The sequence below is a fragment of the Mastigoproctus giganteus genome, chromosome 2, assembly GCF_048544385.1.
Source record: "Mastigoproctus giganteus isolate SK-2022 chromosome 2, ASM4854438v1, whole genome shotgun sequence".
Taxonomy (NCBI): domain Eukaryota; kingdom Metazoa; phylum Arthropoda; class Arachnida; order Uropygi; family Thelyphonidae; genus Mastigoproctus; species Mastigoproctus giganteus.
In genome coordinates this window covers 168,277,164-168,295,412 of record NC_143576.1, presented here as the reverse complement: position 1 = coordinate 168,295,412, position 18,249 = coordinate 168,277,164, and the positions used below count along the sequence as shown (strand labels likewise).

General features: G+C 35.4%; 1 protein-coding gene across 1 annotated transcript in view; it reads right to left on the bottom strand.

The window, feature by feature from the left end:
• Nucleotides 1-10,552: 10,552 nt before the first annotated feature.
• Nucleotides 10,553-18,249, bottom strand: part of LOC150089732 (nucleolin-like) — a 29,810-nt gene continuing 22,113 nt past the window's right edge. Inside the window, exons 4-6 of the mRNA XM_090389627.1 lie at nucleotides 15,992-16,264; nucleotides 13,950-14,086; nucleotides 10,553-10,809 (exon numbers count right to left, since the gene is read on the bottom strand). Of these exons, the coding sequence (XP_090245753.1) occupies nucleotides 10,682-10,809; nucleotides 13,950-14,086; nucleotides 15,992-16,264 (538 nt within the window). The 3' untranslated portion in view covers nucleotides 10,553-10,681. The remainder of the gene's footprint in view (nucleotides 10,810-13,949; nucleotides 14,087-15,991; nucleotides 16,265-18,249) is intronic.

Here is an 18,249-nt window from a genome sequence, read left to right as displayed (position 1 = left end):
TGTAATTGATACACTTTAAGCATATGAAAAGAAAAGTGAACTATACAAAGAAGTATCAAGTAAACTTTCCTGTGTAACCGATATGAACAATATTTACAAGACTCTTGAGCCGACCGGGCTAGCCAGGTGGGTAAAGTGCCTGCCTGGCAACCCAAAGGTCGCGGGTTCGATTCCCGCCTCGGGCTTGGATCAAAGTACTGCAAAACCTTGGAAGGTGCATTATGGCCACAGACGCCTATGCGCCAACAACTACCAAATAAAAAAAAAAAAAAAAAAAAAAAAAAACAAGACTCTCAAAATCCAGTTAACCCGTACCCCTTGACTTGAACACAACTCTTTCTGGAGAACTACGGCAATTTCACTTTTATATAAATGCAAAGTATAATAATACAGGAAAAAATAAATTTAATAACATTGATCTTCATGACTTAATACTGAATGATGGAATACAATGTGTACAAATTTAGAGATTGTCTAAATTTTTACGCATTATCTATCTATTAGGAGCATATTCCTTTTGTAAAACCCTTTATCTCGATTTATATTTCCCCTCCCCCTACGCTTGGTTTACTTTCTATTCGTCACTTAGTTGGCATACCATACGACTGGCACATTTGTATCTAAATTATGTTTCCACAACAAGTGGTGGGTAATGCTTTGCAGCTACCGATGTTTGTTCTATTGATTTTCTTCTTCTTTTTTTTCCGTTTTCCTTTCGTTTATTTTCTTTGTTGCCTATTTAATTAAAGTTCATTTTTATGTTACATGCTCATTACTGAGTAGAGGTGCTAATGCGCTGCTCATACTGCCATTTAAAACTCAATTTCTTCTGGATGTATTTTTTTTTTTTTTTTAATATTACTGTGTGTCATGGTTTCGTGTGGTGATGTGTGTGCTGTGATCTGTTCTAATATTTTTCACTGTCAAAATCAGTGACGCATTGATCTGTTTAATATTCGAAATGCAGTGATTATCCGACCATTGTTGGGTTTGTGGGCTTCTAACGAGTGGGGGGATGGGGCACAATGGTCGGTCTGTTCTGTTATATTTTACATTTGTTTCACCGTGTTCATGTTGTTGTGGTTGGTTTTCGTCTTCGTTTGTAGTAGTATGTATTTCACTTTGAACGTCCCGCCGGGAATAGGGCACCGCTAAATTTTAAATTACCGGTAATTGGCATTTTTGTAAATTTGTTCCATTTATTTTTTGGCATTTTTATAAATTGGCATTCCTTCTGCAACGCCCTTTAGCTTGACTTATTTCTAGCCCCTCTTCTCTGTTTGCTGCTGTGTTATTACTGGCTTACTTTCTGTTTGTCACTTACTTGGCTTGCGATACACCTTTTCATGGTGTCACTCCCATCCAAAAGTTTGGAAACACGTTTCATTTTTATTAATTTTCAAAGTTTTTTTCTTTTCTTAATAGGACCACCTTGTTTGCCAATTTTTCTTGATTATTTTCAATTATGTATAAAAATACTGAAATAATATTCAAGAAATTTCTAGAACATTCCAGTAATGTTTTGAAGATTCTAGAATGTGAGAGTATTGTTTCAATATTATAGGAAATTTCAGGTAATTCTAAAGTGATTAGCAATAACATAAAATGAGGAACAAGAACTGTAACTTATAAAATCGAGCGTTCAGAAAGTGTTTCAAGACAAACATGGCAAGAAATAAAGAACTGAGTGCTGAAAAAAGAACTGCTATTATAACTCTGTATAAAGAAAGTTATTCCATTAGAAGGATTCACAAAAAACTAGTTGTTTCCTTTAAAGGGGTGCAAACTACCATTTAGGCCTGACGTAGCCGAGTGGTCAGGAGCGAGAGTGCATAGCACGCGTTCCTTGAGTGGACCGGGGTTCAAGCCCCTAACTACTAAATACGATAAATATTTGTATTGATGATTTATTGTAAACTCTACTGACTTGGTTGTCGTGCTGGAGTATAAACGGAAAATTTATTCCACGGTTCAAGAAGACTGGCAATTTAAGGGACAAACCACAGTCAGGACGACTTCGCGAAACAAAGGAAGCCCAAAATAAGACCATCCTATTTCTCTCTCTCTCTCAGGGCACTCAATTTTTTTTTTTTTTTTTTTTGCTGGTGCAGCATAAGCCTCAGGCTTTCTTGCACTATATGGCTAATAATAATAATAACACTGATTTCTAACGCAATGGACAACTTACTGCGCCTGAAATCCGAGCTGAGTTCCATAGGAACAGAGAAATTCTCATGCCTACATCCACTATACAATTTCCTCTTAAAACAAGTAGGACTTCAAGTCGTGGATAGGTCCGAACACCCTTAGTAAAACCGGAAAATTTAATGAAACGGTTCGCTTGAGATAAGAACCATAAACACTGGACAGTTGAATAGCAGAAAAACGTAATCTGAGCGGATGAATCAGAATTTAAAATTTTTGGATCCAAGTGAAGTTTGTGACTCGATCAAGTGAACTATAAATGGTGCCAAATGGTTATTTAGGCCCCAGTCAAGCACTATGGTAGGTCCGTCATGCTCTGGGGTTGCTTCTGTTTTTCAGGAGTGGTTGCTGTACACTGCTCGACAAAATGAACAGAATACGAAAGTTTAATTTTTTTAATAATTTTGAAAGTTTACTTTCAAAATTTATATTTTGAAACAATGTGTGGTTCAAGCTGCCTCATCAATATTTGAGAGAGTGGTGTTTTTCACAGCATTCATTGAATCCCATTATCAGCCACAAGCAACACGAAAAGTTCAGCAATACAAACAAAAGTAAATTTTAAACAAATGCATCATGTTCAATTTTCTGAATATTATTCTTTGGCACTGGATGAATCATGTGATATTATCGATACTGCGCATGTATTTATATGTATACGATTTTTTGACGAAAAAAATAAGCAATACCATTAAGAACTCTTAACTGTTATCCCTTGACGACAGAACTTGTGGAGAATACTTGTACAATTCACTTACTGAATTTGTGAATACCATTGATTTTTATGTATCCAAGTTAATATCATTATGCACAGACGGTGCTCCTGGCTCCTGCAATGACATCTTCAAATAAAGGGTTGGTTCAAAGCCTGAAGCAAGACAGCGTAAATTTTCTCAGTTATCACTGCATAATTCCAACTGTCTCTTGTTGCAAACTTATTAAAAATTTTGAAGACGTAATGCAAAAAAAGTTATAAAGATGATTACTTTTATTTGATGTACATCTTCAATTCAACTTGTTTCTTCAATAAGATATGCTTCACAATAATGTACGCTGGCTTAGCAAGGGTGATGTTTTACGAATGCTGTGCTCAATTTGTAAAGAAGTGAAATCATTTCTTGTTATTTCCACAATTCCAGCAGCAAGAAACCATCTAATTTTTCTTGAAGAATATACAAATTTATTTTCTATTTCTTTCTTAACTAACATATTTACACATTTGAACAGTCTAAACCAGAAATTACAAGGAAAAGACAAGATTAATGTTGTTTTAATATTTATCACCCAATGTTTATTAACGATTTATTAATTTTATTTTAACTTCAAAGATGCGTACTGCAATAAGATATAACACGAACCCTGATGAAAATTAATTGATAATCCCTGCCCTCTTCTCAAAATTTGAGACACCTAGTAGGTCGTCGCTTGGAATAACGTTAGTCAAGACCGTATTATTAAATTAATCGCTAGCGACAAGTTTGTATAAGGCAGTGATAAATTCTCTTGTAGGATATTTCGATTTGGAAAACCAATTTCAATTTTTTTTTGCTGTAAATTTTTCAACGTTTAATAATAAAAAACAAACAAAAAACCTCAAAATAGTTTGTAGTGTGTTAAAAGTTTTATTAAAAGATTAACGAAAACTGTTGTACGGAATCTAGATTTCTAAAAAAACATCCTATGTATTAATCTGATGATGGGTTCCGAAGCACCCTTAATGCAGCAGCTTTCAAACGTTTTCGTCAGAGGGCCAATATTGATGATAACATGGCGTTATAAATTGTGGGTGAGCCGTATATCGAGTTAATGATGTGATATCACTATGTACATTGTATAACATACATATTAGGAAACACTTTTCGATGAATTTCGAATTAGCAAAATTATACATAAAATTAGCAAGTATTCGCATGAAACCTTGAATGGCATTTTTTAAAATAGGCAACACAAAATTTTTGTTAAATAAATAAACAAATTCACGGAATTACTATCTTTTCATGAAAGTAGGGCTGCATCTTAGTCGCAATACACAAATTCGTGGAACAGCCATCCTCTTATGAAAGAATGGTTGGAAAGAAAAGGGTTTGCAACTGATGATTGGGATTTTCACAGTGCCTACCACCAACTAATTATTTTCTGTGAACCAATCCCCACCTATGTTCCCTATTCTCTCCACTTGGAATCAGTCATCAAAAATTTTACCCCGAAACTGGGTTAACAAGACATGGTGTACTCAGAAACATTTTCCTGGGCATCTTGGTTGTAATTTGTTCAGTGAGGGTACATGAACTTTTATTCACATCAGACGCCAAATGCCAGCCATCATTCACCACAGCTGTCAACCATTGGTGGCCTCAGCTATGTGACACTCTTTAAACCATTTCCACGCCTTCACTCCAGCCGCTCTCGAACAGCTGATAATGCGCAGCCACAAATCATTACCCATTCAATTTTGCAGATCGTTCCTTTTCTACAATGCATGGTTTTTTTTTTTTTTTTTGAAAAGCAAGCCCGGATTAGACTAATGCTTACAAATTAGGGTTATTTGTTATGGTTACTTGTTACTCACTGCATGTTGTGTTGTATATAATTATTTTTTTTTGCTGGCTCCCAGTTTTTGCAGCCTGAGAGCAGGATCGCTGACACCCACTGGTATAGCACTACTTCCGGTGAGTGCGGGATTTTGTACACGGCGCACTGTCACAATGGTGGACTCAAGCCCGGTTCTATGTGCCTGGAGATCCATCGGAGAGAATGTCTGGGTACCGGCTGCTCCCTGGTGGCCTTTCCATACAGGCCCGTTTTGCAGTTCTACGTAAATTTGGCTTTTCAGGTGGGGATGGACGGAAGTCTAGGTACCACTGTAGACATGATAATATACTGACAAGCAGCTGTGTGGTAACATTGCGGTATCGTCACCGTCCTCCCCCCACCGGGTGGAAAATGTACGGGTTCAAATCCTGTCGATGACTCGAGAAACGTTAATGGGCTTTTTCACTCTGCCTGAGTTAGTCTCAGGCGTAGATAGCAAGGTTCCCCTATAAAAACTGGAATTTTTCATCGAGCAATTCAAGCAAATCAACCAGAGGACACGCAATTTACAGACATTTATGTATATACTGTGCTGCCACTTTATTAGGTACACTCCTGCTGTGCACACAAATGGTTTGTCCCACAACGTTGCAAGTCACATGATCACAGTTGCGGATATAAATACAGCAGAACCATTCTAGTATCAGTTAAGCGTACAAACCAGTGCAAGAATTGTAAAAAGGAGTGATCTAACGGACTTCGAACATGGCATGGCAGCAGGTGCAAGATGTGCTGGACATAGCACTTCTGAAACTGCAGTTCTCCTGAAGTTTTCACGCACGACAGATTCAAGGGTGTATCGAGAATGGTGCAACGAACAGAAAACATCCTCTCAACAGCACTACTGTGGAAGAAAATTGCTTGCTGTTGAGAGCTGTCAGAGGATGATGGTTAGAATTGTGCTAGCAAACAGACAGGCCACAATGTCGCATGGTACACAGAACAAAATATCGCAATGGAAAACTAGTCACACTTTATCGCGAATGGGCTACTCAGCCGACGGCCACATCGCGTACCTTTGTCATTAATGAAAAACAAGAGAGCATGCCTCCTGTGGATTTGCAACACCAGCACTGGACTATCGAGGATTGGAAAAGTTGCTTAGTCTGACGAGTCGAAGTTCTCGGTGCATCATGTTGAGAGAGGGTTCAGAATTTGGCGAAAACGACATGAATCCATCGACCCGTCACGTCTGACTACTGTGCAAGGTGGTGGGGGCAGCGTTATGGTGTGGGGAATGTTTTCTTGGCACACGTTGGGTTCATTGACACCCATAGATTCACGGGTGAATGCCATATCGTACCTAAACATCGTTGCTGACCAAGTGCATCCGTTCACGTTGACAGTTTATCCTCAGTCGGATGGTTACTTCCAGATGGATAAAGCCCGATTCAATATGGAATGGCGCCAGGAACATGACTGACTTTTCCTTGCTGCAGATCTCAATCCTACTGAACATCTTTGGGATGAGCTGTAAAGGGCTGTTTTCTGCAGGCTTACACCTCGGTCGAATCTCAACTGCATGGTACTCCAGGCAATCCATGCCTGGACGAATTCAGGCTGTTTTGAACGCTCAACACTCTACTAGGTAGGTGTACCTAATAGTAGCAGAACAGTGTATATGCAATCATTTACAGGAGACCCCAATATAATAATTTGATTTTTTTTGTATTGACAAGCAGCAAGGTTTTTCCTCTCGGAAACCGTGATTTTTCGTCCACCAAAACAGACAATTTAGACATAAACGGGGACTTATGTAGTCAATTACGGCTAAGCCTAACATCATCGATAACGCTAGGAACATTAATGCTGAGTTAGTCGGTCTCAGGCGTGGATTGAAGTCCTCCCTGCCCAGAGAACATACATTACATAAATGTGTACATGCAAGAAATTATCGGGTCCCCTAATATAATTATTGCACTGACAAGCACTACCATGCCGTCATTAAAAATGCTGCGTCAATCAGTGACGTCACCATGAATGGTAGATTTTTGGCAGTGGAAGCTCATAATAGTTCCTCCTTCCATTGACGGATTCGAACACATACCCTTTTCTACCCATGTGGGAAGGTGGACGGTGGTTATAACTACTGACACCAGCATAATTAGAATAGAATGCAAAATTTGAATTCGGCTTTCCAAGTCTTTTTTTTTCCTTTTAAGCCTACTTACAGGGCTTTGCTTTTTTTTTTTTTTTTTTTTGCGTAGATGCTACCAAAGGTCGTTTTCGGTGTCCAAATATCCGCAATTCTATTCTCATTTGTCCAGATATCAGCAGATAAGTCTTTGTTGGTTAACTGCAAGTTTTTCACGTAGTAGATGCAATTTTTGTTGTCCATCAAGATCAACTCTGAATTCTAGTCAACCAGAATTGCCTCTCACCACCCCTTAAAAACTATTGTTATTGGCTATCTTTTCAGGCATAAAATACACACTTTGTCTTCTGCCAAAATACAAGTATTTTCTTTTGCTCGGTGCTGCTTTCTTTCAACACTTAATTTACTGCAGAAATGTTTGGGAGGGTTCAGGATGAAAGAAGGGATGGGTCACAATGCATAGACAAACCCCTTCCATGTAGTGTAAATTGGTTGTAGAGGCTTCTCCCAAAAGGTTGCATCTAGGGAGAATTCACCGGTGAGGAATCCTAAAATGTGTGGTCTGCAGAGCTTGACAACTGAAGAGAATCAAGAAAAATAACTGAACAAAAATGTTTACCTTCAGGAACCATAATTGGAACAACTAAGGTAGAACTGCACTTTAATGGACTAACTACTGATTCACTCTCCCCCCCCCACGAGTTGAAGAGAATAAGTTCCCTTCCCTGCACTTTCAGCCACTGTGAATCACATCATGAAATGTTTCTTTTGAGGATTTTATTTGTCGTAGAATAGTTTAGGCACATCAGTGATGTACATGCCAGTCAAACTGCATGTTTGTGGTAGATTTGCATTTGCTGAATGGAAAACTAGTCTCCGAGAGGAAAAAAAAACTGCAAACTTTGCCTGCGACAGGCAACATGGGGAAAAAATCAGAAACCCCATAAATATTCCTCATGTCACTGACAGTTAAACCAAATCCTCTTCAACCTGGTATAGGGAGGGTTGTGTTTTTTTACATGCACTTTGCTGTCCTATGCAATCACATTTCCATTAATAAATCATTGCATACCTTGTATGCAATTTTACCAAAGCAAATAAAATTTTAAGAAAAAGGTATTTCGGTACTGATAAAATTCATTGCAAAATGCTTTTGAAGGAAAAAAAAAATTAATCTTTTGTACTAAGATTTTCCTGATAATTTAGAGAAAAGTTATACAAAATGAGCTGCTGTTAGCCACTTCAAAGGTAAGTTCAAGTGATTACTTGTCTAACAAATATAAGTTGTTCAATGTATGATGTTCTTCAAAATGTGCATACCAAAAACACATGCACTAACTACAAAGTGATAAAACAAAGTGATAAAACAAAGTGACAAAATTTGATTTTAGAATCAAATTATGTTGTTCCTTTTTGATATCCTAGTGGGGGGAAAAAAAAAAAAAAATGCTTTTTAACCTGACATACTTGTTTCCCAGTAGTGTTGAAGTATGGGTTTTAGGAGCATCAGCAGCCAAGGCTATATTGCTCAGTATAGACTGTCTGTATACCGTTCTGTGGTCAATTTTGTCTGTAGGATGAAAAATCACACTACCCTCGCCTGAGAAACTGGTTTTTCTGACAAACTGTCAAATCACCATTGGTGTTTTTGACAGTTTTTGATCTTCTGATGTTTGAGTGAACAGTGAAGGGGAAAAAAAAAAAAAAAAAAAAAAAAAAAAACCCCATCCATGAAAGATGTTTTTCGTTCTGTTTAGTAATAAACATTTGAAAATGTTAAAACTTGGAAAAAATGAAATTAAATAAACTTATAATTAAGAAAGCTACTTATCATTTTCAAAAATGGAACGTTTTAGTAGTAATGGCACGGGAAATTCAAATGCCTGTTAACAGTGAATTTTTTCAAAAATTAATTTTGGATTCCCTGGAAAATGTTGCTGTGTTGCACAACCATCTGGTTAACAGCTGCAAATCAGGACAAGTGCTTTCATAACGATCTGGATAGGCTTTACCTTTTGCATATAACCTAATAGGTTATGCTGTTAAGAGGGCAGGGGGAAATGAGGTGTCAATTATATTGTCTGTAATTAATATTACTCAGCCAGTTTGCAGGTTAAAACCAAATTCCCATGAGGATCACATACTCCTGTCAGTTGAGAAAACAGGTGATGAAGTTTGTGTCAAGATTTGAAACCAGGCTTTTTCCAGTGTGAAAATTAGCATTTTCTGTGGTACTATTACAGATCTGTTTGTGATTGTTGTAGGTTTCTGTACTTTCCTCTCTTACTGTGATTCCCACTTCAAAGTTATTCCATACTTCTAATACATTCACCCCCTCAGCAAATTTATTACCGTGACACACCTTCAAGAGGTGTGCCACAGTAATAAATTGATTCCCTAGTATTATCTTCAAGCTCATTTGAAAAGGAACTACCCTCAGAACAATCTTACTGTCAACTGTTGTAACAAACAATTCTTGAGAGATGAATGCAAGCATTAGTTTGATCCAATTAAATGTGACTATATCCCCTTAACAGGCACTTTCTCCAAATCATTAAGGTATTCACAGTGATAGTGACAAAATCTTTGTTCAAACGAATACACTCTCTATAAAATAGCTTCATCCTATGTGAAGTGTGTGACATGCTGAATAAAATTTACACCAAAACACCTTGCAGTGTCTCAAGCTAATCCACAAGGCTTTCAGCATATAATCCCTCCTATCACTGTCCAAGCAGAAATGCACTGACCTAACTTGTCATTTTTTCATCACGGTCCATATTTATCCAAAAAATAATCAAGTAATGTTCATTTAATATCATTATTTGCAGGTATTTAGTCTAAATACATGCAAATAATGATGCTCTCTTTATCTTGTTAAAATCTAGCAATCTGCTGGTAACATCAACTGCTGCCACTGGAAAACAGCATGGTGCGTGCACACACAACCTATTTCCCAGATAAGTCTCCTGATAAAATAAAATATGCACTTGACTATTGTGTTCTCTGACCCAAATGGGGGAGGGGGGTGCATCAGTTGGCAGGTCATGAGATGCCCAGGCCTCAAGTGAAGCTCCCAGTTACATGTTTTCAGGGCAAGAACCCATTTCTTTAGTCACTCAAATTGTTCTATTAATGCATCAGGTTTTAATATGAGATCAGTACATTCCTGGCAAAGAAAAGAATTGTTAATTGAGCTTTGTTTATCTACTAGACCAATCTTAGGATACATGCGACCCATGTCTCACAACATAAATTCCCAGGTACATTTCCATCCGAGTCGTGGTATTCTAGGACACACTTTAAAGAACTTGGCATGCTGAAAACTAACCATCTTGAAAATTTGGAAACAAGCAGTATACTGACTTTCTACGTAGTCTCCTATTCAAGTTTTTTAAGTTCAGCATCTGAATTAAAATGACATCCTTATATTAAAGTGGTTTTTCCAATGAGCTGAAAACAAGCCATACACAAGTGTAATAGTGAAAAGTACTTTACAGAGGGATATACAAGGTTAGCATAGCACTGAGATACATTTCTAAAAGCTAAAGTGACTTGTTTTCACAATGAGGTAACAATTTTTTGATGACCTATGTAAATGGAATTAAAGTGTGAATATACACTTGCACACACAGTTGCAAAATCAGACAGTTCACAAAATAAACAAAACCATTTTTCTTCACAGTGCCACATTTACACATGGAATGACATGATGGTGACTAATTTAACAATATAACAAGAAATTAGCGAGCGATATAAAATCAGCTACTGCTGCAAAGATGAAAATTATCAATCTTCTTCATCATCATCATCGTCGTCGTCATCATCATCATCGTCTATACTATCTTCAATTTTCTGTTTCTGTGGGATAGGTTTTTTATTAAAAGGCTGTTTTCCACGTGAACCCCTTCTTGGTCCTAAAAATATAATCCACTGTATAAGTATGGAATTAAGATTCTAATTATCAAGAAAGCAAATTTTAAAAAAGCAATAAAAATAAAGCATTATTTATCTACAAGTCAATATTTCTTGTACATAAAGCTTTGTTTCATATAGCTGTGGAAATGGAATGTTGAGAACCACACAATGCATTCCATTATGTCATACTGAATAATATATTTTCTGAGTTAGTGGGATTGGGGAATCCTAACAGCAAACTCTTGTCCTTCAGTAACTGAACGAAACAGAACTGATAACTGAGTAATAAATTCTCTGCTTTATTTGTAGAAAAATAAGAGAAATTTACCTCAATATATTTCTCACAAAAATAATAACAAAACAATTAAAAGTTTAATGCAAATTTTGAAAAACGATTTCCCCTCTTGAAGCTGACACCTCTTCGACTATATGTTGTGATCACAGGAATGGAAATTCTCTGTCAGCTTAAAAGGGAAATCATTTTTCAAAATTTGCGTTATTCTTTTAATTAATTTTTAAATTGTGTTCAATTTATTTTTTTTACTGTAATCATTATGCATTGAAATCAACATAGAACATATTGAGCTCTGGTTTATACTATCAAATTCTCTGGTTTAGTGACATACAGCGCAGGGTTATATGTTAATCTCACCCCTCTTTCGATGGAGTGAGATTAACATATAGAAACATATGTAGTCGAAATCTGTGGTCCCTTCTAGTAAAAACTGAAAATAAAATAAATTTTAAAAAAATCTTAACACGAAAGCATTACTCTACCAAAAAAAACACTAAAGGTTGTTTTTTTTTAAATGGGCTGGCACATTCTTACATATATTGGGAACCATAATGCAAAAACACCCCTACATAATTATAAAGCATGTCTTTGGCAGTTCTATTTATTTTTTAATCCTGCTTTAATCTTTATCCAATACTTTAAAATGTAATTAGCATTGAATCTTGTTACCAGGTTTTTAAAATGAACACTGTTTGGTATGGCTGTTTACCCTGATAACACCCACAATCACAAAACCACCTGAATTCTGATACTCCCATACTAACTAATGTTGCCCATCAGTATAACACACCTTGCATATCTATCTACAGCTAGCTGGTATGCAGAAGTGTCCATATATTTTTTATAATGATAAAAAAAACTTTTTAGAACATATGACTTATGTTGGGCTATATCAATATCTCACAATTATAACTATTTTGTGGGTATGGCTGTTATTGCACCACAAAGCCACCGTTAATCTGATACTCTTCTCAACTGAAAACAATAAGAACGTCAGAATCTTTCTTAGTAATTAAATGAATACCAGGTGTAGCTATTAAATAATGAGACTGTTAAAATAATGAAATATTTTGTACCTTACAAGTTATTCCCCTCAAAATACTGAATGAGCTTTCATGCACTGCTCTCTACATTTCCTTAAAGCGCAGAAACATTTCTGGAAGTCATCTTCTATGAGCCCTTTTAATATTTCAGTCTTTTTTTCCCATTTCTTTTCTGAATGTCTTCAACGGACTGAAAATGGGTTCCCTAAGTACACTTAAGGAAGAAGAGAAAAAAGTCATAAGGCACTAGATCTGGCGAGTTGTGTTCACAAGTAAGGTCCAGACTTTGTGATCAACAGTCTGAATCTTCTTCAGTTGTTTTCAGAATATTCTCGCAAGCTTGTAGTCTTCTTATTCCTTGATCTTAATTCAAAATTCTGGCTTTGTCTTTGCACACACTTTTCTCTTAACTAAATTTTCAGCTGAAATTTTTTGAAGTGAACCTTCCTTAGGCACGCTTCAAGCAGTTTTTAGATGGGAGTAACTTGCATTTGTGGAGTGACAAAAAATGCAATGAAAGTGTGACCATTGCCATAAGCAAATGAATTACAGGCATTCTGAACAGCCAAATATCATACTATGCTGAATGGACCGGTTCCCGTCCAATCACTGAAGTTAAGCAGCGTTAGGCCTGGTTAGTAATTGGGAGGGTGACCTCCTGCAAATACCTCTTGAATTTAAATCAACACTTTACATCTTTATTAGAATAACCATTAATAGAATTAAAATTTGATGCGTAAACATCACAACCACCAGCGCTTACTACATATCGTATAGTGAACGGTATTTTGTTACAGTGTCCATTGTAAAGTGGGGTCCACTGTAATGAGTGTTGTAAAGTGTACAGCACACATACACATGCAATGCAATGCATGTGGATTGACAAAAATAGCCAAGAAAATGCAACATAAAATGATTCATCCCCACCATTGTACCACCTCGTACCAGGCGCGAGCAACGCATCACCCAATCAGTACACCTACTGATTGCACCATGCTATTTCCTTTGTCATTTTCATTCAATGAAAGTTTCGATTGGGGAAAAAAATATTTTAATTCAACGTTTCGAAGACCGACACCACCTCCATTGAGTACTAAGGAGAACTTTAAGCTATTTCGACAGCGGAAGATGTCAATATATCTTGCGATGGAGTTGAATAAAGAAGCCAGAGAAGGTCCTTCCACATCTTCAGCCTACACCTCTACCACCCTACTTGACAAATTTTTAGGAGTTGATAATGATGTCATCATAATAATATTCCTGTAACTACAACATTTTAGAGAGTATTCAAAGTATTAGTAGACAATATCAATGATGAGTTGGATGAAAATGAGGACAATATTAACCCTCCCAAACATGAAATGTTGACAGCATTTGAAACTGTGTCCAGGCCCTCAGTGTGAAGAAAATATATTTGTGTTTAAACAAATGTAAACATTTTTATAAACAATGTACAGTAAAATCTTGTGTACAACAAAAATAACCAAATATTCTGTGGCAACATCATATAAGTAGTTATCTCTTAATATGTATATATTAATAAATTATTTTAAAATGTTAGAAAATTTATTCATTCCAACTTGTTCCTGATTTATTTCTTTTACTATATTTCTGAATGCTGATTTTTTATTTTTGAAAAGGTTATATTTCTTTATAACGAATTTTTCCAAGCAAAAAAATCAGTTGGATTGTATTCTGAAATCAAATTACACTTTTAATCCTGCACCCCCAAGTTACTCACACAATCTCCATTCATTACAAAAACAGATTAAAGTGAAATAAACAGAAATAAAAAGCTTACCTTTGGTGAGTTGCTTTGGCTTCTTATTTAATGATGCATATAAGACATTTACTGTGTGTCCATTGATAATAAGTTTTTCACCATTTTTCAAGGCTTCTCCAGCAAGAATTTCATTTACAAATGTCACATACACGATACTAAAAAATATAAAATTTTTTTTAAAGTTTAAAAGAGAAATGGGCAAAACAGAAACTAGCCAGAAAATTAAATTAGATATTTAAAACAAGAAGTTTAAAAAATCCATGGAGTAAGGAATAAAAATTTCTTCTAACATAGGACCTAGGTAAAACTGATGCCACTTCCTTGATCAATGTCCTCTTCAACCATGAGACAATGCAGTGTTTTCAAACAGGGTAAACAATCTATGAAGTTTGCCATATCAACAATGTAATCTAAAAAGTGTTGCTCAAAAATAAATGTGAGAAACCATTGAAGAGTAGTGCTAATATAGTAATAGAATTCACCATAGTGCAAGAAAGCCAAAGGCTTTTGCTGCAGTTGCAAAAAAATAAAATAAAAAAAATATGAATGCACATTAAGATCATATCTCAGTGGTAGCACCAACCATTACCACATTTTAGAAAGATACAGTTCTAGACCTCTCCCTACTCTTCAGAAATACTGAGTGCAAGTTTAGTACATAGCAATGCCTCTGCTATCTAGGCTTGCCTATCAAGAGCATTTCCAAAGCTTCACCAGAAAGAGAAGATATGAACCATTTTTATTCTCATCTGGTTGCATATTCCGACAGACCTGCTATGAGGAATTGTTAAAATTAAAAGCATAGCTTGTAACAATTTGTTATATTTCAAGATTGCTTGTGCTCTTGTCAATTCCCAACAAAGGATTACTGTACACAAATTCAATTTCATTGAAATTGACAGAGCCCAATTTGCAAAACATTTATCTTTTTACTTGTCTGCCATAAAGAAATATGCTTTGATCATAGGAATTAACAAGTCATCTGGCCACCAGTCGTTCAGCTTCTGTTATGAGCGTATTAAATTTTTGAAGTTGTAACACTGCACTGGATTGTACCACTAGTCCTTTGCAATTGTAATTTACAAGTGGGGGGAGGCATTGTTTTGGCTCATTTCTAGACCAGCAGGTTAGGAGCTGAAAATGTATAATTTATTTTCTTTAAAAATAAATCTCTAACTACATTAGCTTTTAATAAATTATGTCCTGTTAATCTTTATTTCTTTCCAAATTGAGAAAGGGCATCATTCCTAGGCTGCAACTTTTTAATATATGGCAAAATTCATCATGACCATATTCTTTTAACAAAATTAAGAAAAAATTCAAGTTTATTGCAGTTTTAAAAGATGTAAAGTCAAAAGATTACATTATTCTCTACTGTAAATCTGGAGAATTAACAGGTAATAACTAGAAGAACTATTAACACAGTCTTGTCACTTTCACCACAGGAATAAAGATGAACAACAAAATTTTTACAGTTGTCCATATGATAATTTATTCCCCTTTGTAAAAGTTGTAATTTGCTTTTTAATGAAATTCATGCATAGATATAAAACAAGTGTGCTCTTTGTATATATGCATGATATAGCAGATTCTTTTGCTTATATTAATATGCTTGTATAAATGGACAGCATAAAACAGTAAGATTGCAAAATCTCATGAAATCAACACCTGATCCTCTTTTTTGTCACATTACCATCTACAAAAAGATCAGCAATTCTCAGGATGAGAAGGGTCATTAAATAACCAAATTTTACTTTTCAAACATGAAATGAATAAATGGTTATACTGTTTTTTTAGAGATAGTTAAAAGTGTGTGTCCTGCAATGTAAACCAAATCAGGGCTCCATTAAACAAGATTTCCCACCCAGCAAATTTTGTAAATTTTTGTGGGTTCAGCAATATTACCAGTTTTATTTAAAATGGCATTAAAAGATATATAGCGCTTTTGTAATTACTATCTCAAAAGAATAACAGTTAAAAATCCTCAAACTGCAGCCAGGAAAATTCTATAAAATAAAAATAAGCAAATAATAATAATAATAATAAAAAACCCTAATTACCATGTTTCAGGCTTCTTAAACATTTCAATAGAAACAGCAGCAGGATAAATTTTTGCAATATCTACTATAGTTGTGTCAGGAGAGATACCGCTAAGAAAAAGCTTTCGTTTATTCAAACTCATTGGTGAATGTTTAGCCCCTTGCTCTTTGTGAACCTTACTCTTTTCCCCAACATAATCAACATAAAGATCCAGACCCTTAAACTTCTTTTTTCCAATTGTTGCAAAATTTTCCTCTGCTTTCACGGTACTGATAAATTCCAAAAAGGCAAACCTATGAAAAAAATATATAGAAGTTAGTGAAAATTACAATAATAGTTTAGTAACAAATAAATTCTATTCCTAAATTAAAAATTTCTTGGATTTGTGCTTGCTTGTTTGTGAATTTGTGCTGAAGTAACTAGACACCAGTAGAAATTATGATTATTGGTATTAGACACCTTGTCTCTAAATTATGGTTAGCTTGGCTGTTTTGCAAAATGAAAAACAAATCCTTGCTTAAGGTCCACTATCTAAGCCATGATGTAAAAAAGCCACAAAAGTTCCTCCCACTTAAAATGGGTTGCAACACAGCAATTCATTTCAGTTGATATACTGTTAAAAGAATCATGATTTTCATCTTCTAATCTATGCAACTTGTCACATGTAATGTGCAAGTGGCAATTTTGTTTTAATGTTCCAAAATGCAAGATGTTGAGGAAAATAACACTCCAAGTGCAAAGACTGAGAACAGTGTGGGGGGGGTGCAGTCTGTAAATCTTGATCCACTGTCATATAATACAGTATTATATATTTTAAACAAATATGTAAAATTATATAGATTAATTAATGTAAAAGTAAAGTTGATCTTGACTTGAGGAGCACAGAAACATAAGCAATTGAAAAATGAAAAATTTAGAGAAAGAGCTGATTATGGCTTGTAAATTTTTTCAGGACTACTCAGAATAGTGAATACATAATCAATAATTATGACTATCAATTCTGTCATAGACCTTGTATAGTCAGAGTTGCTCCAAAATTAGTTCCATCTATTTTTTTTTTTTATCTCAGTGCACGGAATGAATACAGCTTTGCACCCTTACTTTACACTGGTTACCATAAAAAATAATGAATAGTAAAAAATAATATTTTACAAACATGAAACCATTCTTGTCAATTATATTCTCTTATATATACTTTTATTGGCAGTAAAATAATGCAATCTCTTACATTTAAGGTCAGAGGATAAAATTTCCTCAAAAAATTATTTCTTTGAACTGTTTGTGTTGTGGTTCTCCCATGTTTTCCTGCACATATGATTCCTGCCTAACAGATAAAGCATAATTTGTATTCCAGTGAGAGAAATACAAGAACCCTTCAAAAAAGGTGTCCCTGACAGGATGGAACCTGGCTATTGGTAGCATTCCTGAATGCAGTGAGAGCTTTAAAAAAAATTGTATGTAGCCCTGCCAAAACTACTGTGGCTGCTCAAGTGATTTTAGAATGGAGAAAAATTGCAGAAAAAAAAAAAAAAAAAAAAATTAGCACAATACAAGTTCTGCCCTCCTTTCCTTCACTTGAAAATTAGACATTATTGCTCTTGTTTTATTTCAGTAAATCTTTATTTAACGACCTTTTGAGTTGAAAAATGGGAAAGAAAGAGAGAGAAAAAAAAAAAAAAAAAAAACAATCAACCAAGTGGAGCTAACCTAACCCGAATTACAACGAAAAGAGCTCTACTGTGCTTGTGCACATACACGCAGAAATGTGAGCACACAAATGAGGACCAAACTGTTCGTGTGTTGTTGACATATATTTTAACACTTATTCATGACCTGGATTTGGGGAACAATTTTTACATAGTTTATTTGGATTTTAGCAAAGCTTTTGACAAAGTCCATCCATCATGTGGGGTTTCTGTATAAGCTTGAACATGTTAGAGGGTTAGGTCAGACCCTGCTTCTACCATAGATCAAAAAACAACCAGTTTAGGATGGGTTACATGGAAAGTAAGTGAAAAACAATTCATTCAGGTCTGTGCTTGATTCCCATTGACGACTAGAAATTTACAAAATCCCATTCAATCAAGGCTATAGTTAGCTGATATCATGGAGGGAGGCTGTGTAATAAATCTAAAAGTCAGCACAACGTACAAATTGGCCTGCAGCCCCTTCTTTACTGTGTTTAAAAGTATGGATTGACAAAATTGAGAACCTGATCAGTGCTTAACATGCATTTGAATGCAATTCAGATCTGCACCACTTGAATACATTTCTATTT